This window comes from Triticum aestivum, chromosome 5D, assembly GCF_018294505.1.
Source record: "Triticum aestivum cultivar Chinese Spring chromosome 5D, IWGSC CS RefSeq v2.1, whole genome shotgun sequence".
Lineage (NCBI taxonomy): Eukaryota > Viridiplantae > Streptophyta > Magnoliopsida > Poales > Poaceae > Triticum > Triticum aestivum.
In genome coordinates, this window is record NC_057808.1 from 74,569,581 (window position 1) to 74,581,270 (window position 11,690).

The 11,690-nt window shown below is 49.6% G+C and overlaps 1 protein-coding gene across 2 annotated transcripts; it reads left to right on the top strand.

The window, feature by feature from the left end:
- The first annotated feature begins 993 nt into the window (after positions 1 to 993).
- LOC123119543 (reticulon-like protein B18) lies at positions 994 to 3,641 on the top strand. 2 transcript variants are annotated; one of them, XM_044539383.1, is made up of 8 exons: positions 994 to 1,651; positions 1,735 to 1,894; positions 1,994 to 2,068; positions 2,161 to 2,302; positions 2,403 to 2,472; positions 2,568 to 2,633; positions 2,744 to 2,866; positions 3,287 to 3,641. In XM_044539383.1, exons 1-8 carry the CDS (start codon positions 1,105 to 1,107, stop codon positions 3,340 to 3,342), a joined length of 1,239 nt encoding a protein of 412 aa, XP_044395318.1. In that variant the 5' UTR covers positions 994 to 1,104; the 3' UTR covers positions 3,343 to 3,641. The 2 variants fall into 2 exon arrangements, with proteins under 2 accessions (XP_044395318.1, XP_044395319.1); XM_044539384.1 differs by having other exon boundaries at positions 995 to 1,651; positions 2,164 to 2,302.
- Positions 3,642 to 11,690: the final 8,049 nt, after the last annotated feature.

The following is an 11,690-nucleotide window of genomic DNA, read 5'->3' on the forward strand; positions in this document are numbered from 1 at the left end:
GGGCTCCTTCGATTTAAAAGATTTTCCTAGGAATTTCGAAGGATTGGAATCCCTCGAATGTTTTCTATGTTCATTGTTTGATTTGTAAGATCAAATTCTATAGGATTTTTCCTAAGGTTCTTTATTCTACATTTCGTAAAAGACATAGCAATCACTGAAACCCTCGAAAGAATCCTTTGTTTTCCTGTAATGCGGTCATGCAAAAGTAAAATTATATAGGATTCAAATGAGCATGACATGGCAATTACTCCCTCTGTCCCATAATATAAGAACGTTTTTTATACTACACTAGTGTCGAAAACGTTCTTATATTACGGGACGGAGGGAGTATATGTTTCCCTTTTTTGTTGGTCAATCCTATGTTTTCATATTCTTTCGTTTTTGAAATCCTGCTAATCAAAAAGCCCCCTAAAAATTAATCTATCTACGTGGCTCTTCCGGTGAATTGCATCGGACCTCAGGGAAAATTGCCTCCGGGTGAATGTTTGGATTCTTGTGAAATATGTATGACTAGAGGAACTTTCCTGCGTTTTACTATTCATCATAGTCATTGAAAAGTGTCGAGGAATGGCTCGCTAAATGAATCAATGCACAATTTTTTGCTAATAACACGCTATAGTGCGATATAGCACGTTAATAGTGAATTTTAAGTCCGATGTTATTTCACTATAGCGTGCTATTTTTTTCATTGTTCAAGGTGAAAATTCCTGTGAGAATCTCTCATTCCAAGTTTCCTTTGATCGTTTTTCAATTTTTTAGGGGACTTTGATCTTTTTAGTTTTTTTAGGGGACTTTGATCGTTTTTAGTGGATCCGAAGTTTCCTTTCAAATTACTGTGAACCGAACAGGCCCTAAACTTGACCCACCCCCCAACGGGCCATTCGCGAGTCACCCAGCACACCCGCCACGTGCCCTGGCCGCTTGTCGAACCCCGCAACGGCTATATCGCGAACCTCCTCCCTGATAAGTGGGCCCAGCGAATCTATGTAGCCTCTCGCTTTCCTTTCCTCCACGACCGCCCTTGACTTTTAAACGCCGAAGACTCCCACCCAAACCCGCACAGACCGAAGCAAAGGTGAAGCAATCAAGCAAATCGAGCAGCACATGGCGGCCATGGCCATGAACCCCACCTCGCCGGCCCCATCCGCGAAGCTCCGGACGCCTCCGTACCACCACCCCTCCCCCGCGGCGGAGGAGGAGCCCATGGCGACGCCGCCGCCGAAGCCGGCGGGCCAGAGGTCGCCCCTGCCGTCGCCGCTGCAGCTTTCCGGCGGGTACTCGCTCCACGAGCTGCTCCTCCTCTCCCCGTCGCCGACCTCCCGCCGCACCCGCTCGGGCCGGCGGGGCGCGGCCGGGGCAAGCGTGGATTCGAGCCTGGAGATGGCGGGGACGCCCCCAAGGCGGAGGCGCGCGACGCCCACGGGGGCCTCGCCGAGGAACGCGAGGAGGGCGAGGCGGAGGCTGGAGAAGGAGGCCGAGCCGGAGGAGGAAGCCGTCAGGAAGGCGCGCCGGAGGAGGTCCTCCAGGGTGGCGTCCAAGGTCGCCGCCGCGGTGGCTGTGGACAAGGCGGTGGCGGCGGCGGCCGCCGCCCCAGAGAAGGAGGACGGCATGAGCTTGGCCTTGGTTCCTGCTTCTGCCGATGCCACTCATGGTGAGCGTTGCTAGATTACTGGTTGAAGAAAGCATTGCTAGATCCGAATGCTGACTTCCTAGTAACTGTTGTTGTTGCTTCAGTTACAGGAACTGACGCTCTGGAGCAGTCCGGGTGGGAAAGTCTCTGGGAAAGGGTCGTCGAGCTAGTGATGTGGAAGGACGTGGCGAAATCAGCACTCTGGTTCGGGCTGGGATCCATGTTCTTCTTATCTTGCTCCTTTTCAAGAGAGATCACTTTCAGGTATCCGTGATCTGCTACTCTTTTACCTCAAATTTCTACTCTGTTCTATGTTTCTTCCTATGCTAATCTCGTATAATTTTCCTGTGACCATCTCTGCAGCCCAATTTCTGTATTTTGTCAGCTGGGCGTTATGATTTTGGGTCTAGCCTTCTTTAAGGATTCTGTGCCACAGAGGTATGAAGTTTGAACCAATGATCAATTTGTGCCACAGAATTAGTTCGTTACTCTGTTTGAACCGAGCAGCTAATTTCAGTTACCATTTGTAGCAGGCAGCCGGTGAGGGAAAGGAACTTCCAGTTGACCGAAAAAGATGTGCTTCGTGCTGCCGGAGCTGTGCTGCCGATTGCTAACTCCATCATATCCACGGCACAAGTGATCTTCTCGGGCAACCCATCGATGACTCTCAAAGTAAGCATTAAATTGTATTCGTGACTGGGTCGTTCTGGCTGAAGCATAATTTTCCCTGAGTAATTTACAAATTTTTGTCTCTTTGATATCTGAATCTTAGGTATTGCCTGTTCTTCTGTTCGGTGCAAAATATGGTAGTCTGGTTACGGTATGGAGGCTTCTAGCCACAGGTACAATTGGGTGCATAAAGCACTATCACAACAATCTTAGCATGACTGCAGTGTCTGCAGTGCTATGTCATGTTCTTATTCACGAAACTTTGCAGGTTTCTTCACCAGTTTTACACTCCCAAAGCTTTATATCTGCTATTCAACTCAAATTCATATGATAGGTACAATTACTGGTCCATACTCTGAGATTACCTTATTTGTTATATATGGCTACTGTTTACCCAAACTCATAGCGTAACACTAACACCGATGTCTACCCTTTTTACCCCAGCTGAGAATTTGATAGACCGGGCTCTAGAAGCATGGAAGTCTTGCCCCCGCAAGAAATTCGTTGCGGGTACAGCAGTGATAGTGTGCTGGAATTTGTTTAGTGTTAAGACACGCTTCGTGGCAGGTACAGTTGGGAAACTTTTTTTGTGGTGGCAATCTTTCAGATTTAGCTCCAATGCAGTGCTGATGAAAGTATGATATATTTATTAGCAAATGACAAGTTTACCATATGAGCGTTGATTTGCATCATGGAAAGGGTTGTGTAAATTCTGACACCTGTATGGTGTCATTTTCTCCACCAAAAGAATCTAGAAAGAAATGGCCTGAAGGGTTTCAGGAAACTAAAACCCAACTCAATTTTCAATATTGGATAGGTAGGGTTTGTTAAAGTGTTAACATCTCATGTGCGAGCTTTAGACACTTGGTGCATGAGAAAACATTCCTTTTCTTATGATTCCGGTTGAATTCAAATTAAATGTGAAAAATCGTTCATGACTGCGGCAAATTCATTATTATAACATGAAAGTGCATCTTTTTTTGGCAGCCTTCATTTCAGTAGTGATACTGCGGTACAATCATCAGACCGCAGGGCTGGTGTGATCCCGGAAGTTGAATGTTGCCAAGATGATCAAGAGCACTAGAACAGCAAATGGAGGTAGAACTATAGAAGACTGGAGTTGAATTTGCCGCAGGAATGCTTTTGATGTGTACAAAGAATTTTTTTTATTTACTTACAATAATAATTTCTTCCACATCTAGTGGTTGTACACTTAGCTATGATGTCTGTAACAACGAACTAGCAGCAGTAGACATGAGGCATATTGCAGGATCGGGACTAGTTCCACCGTATTGTTCTCCACTCCTGCAATTTTATAATATGAATAAGCCATTTCATTGAATGTTTGACAAAAGCCAATTCTTCTTATTGTGCTATCAACTGTCTTTTAGGGCATATATTAATCTCAATTGAAACAAGGTTTTGTCCGATCGGAATTGCCTTACACACGATCTTTTCTCATCCGATTCTGTACGACAAGAGAGAGGCTTGGTTCAATCTGATGTGGCCCACAAGCCCAGACCAGTCTTATCGTACACCACTTTGGATGAATTTCATCGTACGTGTAGCAACACTCTTGTCCGATGGCACGATTAAAAACAAATTGCTATATCAGTCAAGTCCACCGGACCGGGAACCTAGTACAGTGAAATTCGCTGTCATCATCCTATTATCCAACGATTCATCTTTGCTACTAGATCACGGAAAAATAGAACATTTATAAGGGTGTATTATCACATAAAAATTTCACAGAACCAAGATGATGAATGTTGTTACATCTTTTGTCGATTCAAATTCAACACCAGAATGTAAGACGTTTTGGCAGTTTAAATTATAATTCTACACCAGAAACGACCACAGGCTTGTTGCCATCGCTGCCACCACAATTCCAAAGTCGTCAGCCTCCGCCGGTGAGGATGGGGATGAGTGCATGGCGAGCCATGGAAGTTCTATCAGAAAATACTTCATAGCAGAAGCAGTTGACCATAGTTTTTCTGCACTGTCGAAATACAATGTCCCAGGACGATCGTAGCTGGAGAGTCAGTGACATGGTATAAATGAGAACTGTGTATATCAGCTCTCAACAATCTGTTAGGGGCACATACAATTCGGTTCTCTAATTCAAAGGTGTCATACTTCACCATAACCTCCGTTTGTGAGGAAAGGGAAATATTATAATGACCGACGCAAGATTACCGAATCTGACAACAGGAAATAGGCTATGAAAACTGTCAAAACATGGAAGTATAGTTAATTCAAATTTAAGTGATAGGTTTATTCATATTCTAACATAGTGATAAGTCTTTCGGCTTTGAACACAAGGGCATCTCTAATCAAACCCTGAAACATTAACTCTTCAAGAGATTGCTCTTTGAGCAGTTAAGCCCTAGGTAACCGATCCCTCAAATGATTAACTCCTCAAACTTGTTAGGATAATCCGAAGCGCACATCGATCCGTACAGGAAAATCACACAAGCACGAGCACAGCACCGAGATTATTTACCAAGGTTCACCATCATAGCTAATCCCAGGGCATGATTACTGGCACACCTCCCATGTACAAAATCACACGATGTAGATCGACGATAAGCCCTTCGAGACCATCAGACAGTGTGCCGACCATCTGCCACGCGCCTGTCCGGCCAACCTTGCCACGAGCGCCCGAACCGTCCCTCTCGTGATCTTTGTCTTAGCCTACAACTTATGTCTAGTCTATTAGGCTACCCCTGGTGCCTATCTATAATAAGCCCGGGTTACGCGTGTCCGACTCAAACACGTAACCCACCGTAATTACAAGTCCAACTATAGCCCAACTCATAAACATAATATTCGACAGATATTACAACAAATATTTTTAGTAGTTAAGGCTCAAACTTTGTCCCTATAACTCAAATTTGAGTAGCCGCATCCCCTTATGCGTAAAAGATTCCCTCCTGCCTCCCCTCCTCTTCCCGCCCACAGCTCGGCTCCTCTTCCTGCCTCCGCCGCCGCATGGTGCCAGACACACCGATTGTAGCAGGAATGGAACCGCCGGCCCCCTCGGCACCATGGAATAGCTATGGAAATATTGATCTTGGGGATCATGAGAAATGTTGGTCTCGGAGACCATGAGAGTTTTGGTATGATCTCGGTGTGATCATGAGAATATGGTTATCATCTTGGTAGGATCATCGGAAACACTTAAAATGTTATACCCATATATCCGTATGCTTTATCTTCATATTAATTGCTAGATAAAGTCTGTTAAAATTGCTATGTCATGATAGCTAGAATGGTTATGATAATGTGATATAACATGGTTTTCTTTGCTTAGTGATATATGTCATTTGGTTCTTGCGACTACTTTCAAAGTACTCACTAGCTCGTTCTTTTTACCAGATCCAACTGAGGTGTCGTCTTCCACTAGCGTGAAGTCGGAGTGTTCATTTGCTAGGAGAGTTTTCTAGCCAGTTCCTTGTGGAGTGGTGTCCCTCCAAGTCCGTGCTCCCACTTAGTTTGTCTTCCGCTATAGTTAAACTCTGCTATAGTGCCAATTATGGTGTTGCTTTAATAAACAAGCCACAATTGCTTTGTAAACCTTCTTTTAGTAAATGTCTATGTTGTGAGTATCATGTATGTCAAGTGCGCCAATGTGATTCTTGGGCCAGCGTGCACGAGCTGCAAATTGGTGTGTGCCAATGTCTCAATTGGATGAATTGCATGTACTCGGCCTCGATGAGATAGCGATGTCTATTGGCGCATGATCGTGAGAGGGAGAATGATCCCGAAGTGGAGGAGGTCGAGGAACCCGTGGAGCCACCACGCAAGCATGAAGAAGGTAAGGTTGGTGAACTACCATATAGCCAAGAGGACATCACTTTGTGCCTTGCGTGGATGAATGTCTCGACTCAGTTGGTACCTAAAAATAGGTGGATTAGTTTTGGAGTAGGATAGAAGAGTACTCCCTCCGTTCCATAATATAAGAGTGTAGTGTCAAAAACGCTCTTATATTATAGGATGGAGGGAGTACTACTCAAGCAACGTGATTGTTCCTTCTCATCATATTCAAGGGTCTCTTGCCACTAGTGGGGTGTGTGATCCAAGATCAATGCAACTGATGTCTGGTTGTGTTGATTAAGTGAACATTGCACCGCGGAATGGGATGTCAATCAATGAGTATGTACTGAAGGTTGAAAATAATTAGGCAATAAACCTTTTAGGCACCTAAAAAATAGGTGACCCAAAAACTCATTCACACACGATGAACACCATTTGTTTGTGCTGCCCGTTGACACGGACTCCGTTCAATGTCGGACTGTACGACCATGCATGTTTCTATGCATGCTACGGTGGGCTGAAAACCTAGAATATAATTTTTGATGATTTTTTTCTTGAAAAAAACCCCTATATTAATTAATTAATAATGTTATTACAATCATTCGTTACAAAATTCGCCACACAGGGCGGAACACTATTAAGAAGAATCCCATCAGATTTATTTATAAAGCTAAACTTCGCAATTTCGTGCCCCACCTTATTGGCCTGCCGATTAATTTTTGCAATTTTAAAATTCTTGAGCATCGTCAATATACTCAAGGCTTCTTTCTTCAGATCAACGAGCGGAGACCTGTCAAGATTCTCATTTGCAAGGAAAGAACGGATAAAAGCACAATCAGTCTTCAAAATAATGGATTGGTGAAGAGTAATACCTATATAAAGGCCTGCCAGACAAGCACGTAGCTCAGCTTCGTTCACGCTGCAACACTAACCCAGAAAGTCCCACGAAGAAATAATAACTTCACCAGATGAGTTCCTAACAACCACCCCCACATTGCCGCACTAATACTCTCCACATAGCTGGCATCAACATTGATCTTGATATAATCATCTGGAGGAGGCTTCCATCCCACCTGTTCTTGTGATGTTGCGAAACCTGGTGTAGCACCTCCCATTTTCCCTTTACCTTTGTTACTAGTAACAACCTCAACAGAGTCGTGACTGGACGTAAAAGAAGACCAATAGTTTATCACAAAAATTGCAGATGCAGCAATGGATTCCTTCCCTTTTCTAAAAATTAAATCATTTCTCAGGTGCCATGCTCGCCAGAACAGAAACAAAACTTGCTCTCTCTGTTGCAAGCTCAAAAAATCCAACAAAATCAAAATAATCTTTGATGATTGGATCCGGCGATGGCGGCGTTTGAGCGTTGTTACCTTTCTGAAGGCGTTGTTGTTGAAGAATTTCGTCGTCCTTGTGGTGTCAAGAGAAGCTTGGTGCAGATAAGGTCGTTACTATAGTTTGTCGATCGTTGTTTTGATCGCTTTGGCTTTTTTCTTCTTCCTTTTCCATGCTAAGGCATAGCTTTGGTCCTGTATAACTTTGCTATTTGCCGGCGTGTTTAGTGTGTGTTGGTTGTGTGCATCTTAGCTATGCAGAGGGTGGGTGTGCTCTTATTATGTTGGTTTCACTTGATGCTTCATTTTGATTTAATAAAATTCACCATTTGTCGAAAAAAAACATTTTTTTGTTCAAAAAAAAAGCATGCTACGGTGGCTTTTTTTTTTGCGGGGATGCTACGGTGGCTTGACAACTACGACAAACCTGCACGAGGTACAAATACGTACCGATCTATCGAAATTACAGCAAACTTGAGGACCAAGTACGTACATCCGGTTAAGAAGCAAGAAAAACTCAACGAAATTAATCAACCCAAACAGACCGCCGTGGATACCTGTGGCACCGGTCACCTGCGAAATCCATGGGCGACGAGGGCACCAGCTGCAGCGGCGCGGAATTCCCGACGGCCACGGACGTCCTCGTGGAGATCCTGCTGCGACTCCCGCCCAACTCCCGCCGCCGATCCCGCCTCGTGTGCCGGCGATGGCGTGACGCCGTCGACGAGCGCACGGCGACGGACCTGCGGAGCCGCGCCAAGACCCTCCTCGTCAGCGGAGGGGAAGCGTACGTCCTTGACGACAAGTGTGGGCTTAAGCGGGTGATGGCTAGCCGGGCGGACCGAGTGATGAAGGTGGTCGGCACGTGCAACGGCCTGATCTGCCTCTGCGACGACAGCCAGTCCGGCGGCGCCATCGCGCTGGCGAACCCAGCCAACGGGGAGAGGCTCCTCCTCCCGCCGTTGCCGTGCGCCGCCGATATCCATATGCGTGCGTCCAGCTTGAAGTGGCACGAGGCATACGGCTTCGCGCACCACCAGAGCACGGGACGGTACAAGGTCGTACACGTCCCGTGCGGCTTCCGGGGAGTCTGGGAGTTCCACACCGTGCAGGTGTTCACGCTCGGGGACGCGTCCTGGCGCGACGTCGCGACGCCGGCAGTCGGCGGCGCCGGCGCGAGGTGCCTCCTCGAGGCCGGCATCGTCGGCGTCGACGGCGCGACGTACTGGATCGCGCAGGGCACCGAGAGGATCATGTCTTTCGACCTCGAGGACGAGCGCGTCGCGTCCGTCAAGCCGCTGCCGCTGCCGCTGCCGACCAGGCCCGGCAGCCGCTTCCGCCTGGCGGAGGTCCGCGGGAGGCTGGGCATGGCGATCATCCACGACTCGCCGACGCTGGAGAGGACGGACGTGTGGGTTCTGGAGAGCGCGAGGCAGGAGCAGAGGTGGAGGCGCTAGTATCGCGTGGAGATGAACGTGCGGCCGCCGCAGCAGCTCCTGCTGCCGCACTTCGCGCACAACGAGCATGTGCTGACGCGCGGGTATGCGCGCGGGAAAGATGTTCTATACACTCACGATCAGGAGCCCAACGGCACGAGACACAGGTCCCGGCATGGCATGGTTCGGATCAGCGAGTGCAACAAGGGCACGCATGTTGCCACAGGTTATGTCCACCAAGCATTCGCCTATGTAGAGTCCAAAGAACCGCTGAATGCTTATAGACTCTGGTGACGGTGGATCTGAATGCTAGCATTGAGAAACTGTATAAGCTAGGTGAAAACATTGTTGCTTGGAGGAAGAAATGTTTTTTTCTAGGGAGACTCTATTTGTCATGTGCTTGAAAAAAATAGTTGCATCAGTCATTTTTTATATGGACGGTCTGATCTTCATCCAACCGTCCAAAATTGATCAAGCTATTGTTTATCCTCTTTGTTAGAAAGGAGTGAGGGATTGGTGAAATAATTCGTCGTATTGCTTGAGCCTCGTGGGCATATATATAGGAGTACATGATCTATTTGGAGTACAAGACAAGCCAGAATACTTTCCTGGTCTATCCTATGTATCCAATACAATCACGTTACTCAACATCCCCCGCAGTCACAACGGTAGCGACGCAGACGGTGAGACTGGAGAAGAATCCGAAGGCAAGCCGACGGACCCCCCCCCCACACACACACACAGTCGTAACGGTCGACGCATCGCGGAGTCGTGGCTGGAATGAAAACCGACGAGGTTGCTCAAGCAGGCGGTAGCCCTTTGTGCCGTTTGTCGAGGTAGCCGAGAATGTAGGTGGTGTAGCCGTGGTCGAGGTAGCCGTGCGAAAAATGCCGTGGTCGATGTCGAGTCGCGGTAGCCGGTGTCGATGATGGCGCCGTGGAGCCGCGGGTGCAAGGAGGCGCCGAGTTAGACATGGGCGCAGTGGTGTCAAAGTAGTGGTGCGCCGGGAGGAAGACGTTGTTGACGACACGTCGTGGCGGGTTTGCCAAGCCCTGGGACACATCGCGGACGAAGGCACGCATCGGTGTTGCCAGCACCGGGCATGCATAGATGGACGAAGACGAAGTTGACGAAGCGCCGCACCAGGCTTGCCAGGCCCGGGGACACGTCGTGGACGAAGGCACGCATCAGTGTTGTCAGCACCGGGCATGCGTAGACTGGGACCTGCACGAGCTGTACGCCATGTCAGAGAATTCGGAGAGGCCAGCAGAGAAGGACTCGACGACGGTTGCGGGCCAATCGGTGCGGCACCAATGTCGCCCGCGGTTGTCGGAGTAGATGAAGCGGTCGGGGTAGATGACGACGATGCTGGCGACGGGCTGTTGCTGGACAAAGACGAATGGGATCGACCGGGGGGGGGGGGGGGCTGCGGCGGCTTAGGGGGTAGCGGCGGCGGCGGACGAAGAAGAGCGGCGGCGTCGGCCTGATGGCGGCGGCGGCGGCTAGGTTAGGAGCGCGGCGGCGATGCTCGAAGTAGGCGAAGAATCCTGACAGCGTGACGAAGATCGGTGCGGACAGTGGCGTTCCCGCACCAAGGAAAGCGGCGCGGCGCATACCACGGGAGGTCAAGCGCAGAGACGGCGGGGGACCGTGGGCCGCGGCGCGACGGCCCGAAGGGGCGACGCAGCGGCGGCGGGCAGGCCTGGGCGACGGCGGACCGCGGGCCGCGGCACTACGGCCCGAAAAGGCGACGCAGCGGTGACGCGGGTCGATGCAGCCGGGAGAAGAACTACGGAGCGGCGGCGCTGCGGCCCGACGGGGCGACGCAGCAGCAGTCCATTGCTCGATCGGTGTAGATGCGTGCGCTCATAGATGAGCTTCACTGGAACCATGCGGAGGCGCAAGCAATGGTTGATTAGACCAGCCGCGCGTTGATGAAGATGCACAGGATCCCGCGAGAGTGCGACGCGTGATGCAGATCGGGACTGCTTCCGCGTCCTGCGTCCAGGACGGTGCATGTGGCGTGCAGCAAACTACACTTGCACATGTGCATGCACGTGAGCAACGCAAGCCTGGATGGAAACCAGGGACGCGCTCGAGGACGCACCTGGCCGCCACACTTGCACTGTTGTCGCGCTGCGTGATGTTTGGGACGACGAAGCTGCCGAAAGGAGTCAACACCGATGATGAAGTAGAGGCACGATGTACCAGGAACGGCGGCGAGCGACGCAAACCGATCTTAGATCAAAAAATAAAAAAGAAACACCAATCAAAACGACCGGCGTGAGAGAAAAACCCAGATCAAGGGATTGGAAAAAAGACTCTCTAGGGCAGCCGGTCAACACGACCGGCGAACGAACCCTAGGTACGGGCGGCGCGGCCCCCGGCGGCGGTCATGGAGGCCGACCGTTCCGGGGGCGGCGCGCGGGTGCGGAAGCGGCGGCGGCTAGGGTTTAGGATCGAGGTAAGGCTGATACCATGTTAGAAGGGAGTGAGGGATTGGTGGAATAGTTTGTCGTATTGCTTGAGCCTCGTGGGCATATATATAGGAGTACATGATCTACTTGGAGTACAAGACAAGCCATAATACTTTCCGAGTCTATCCTATGTATCCAAGACAATCACGTTACTCAACACTCTTCCTCCTCCCGAACGCCCAGTCTACCCCGCCCTAACCTCTGGCCTCCACCACCAGCGGCTGGCGGGCACTACCGCGCACCGCCTCGCTGCCACGCCCTCCCCTCAACCTCCCCCATTACCGTTGCTGGCTTCCACCCCGTCCATCCCTCTAAGCCGGACACC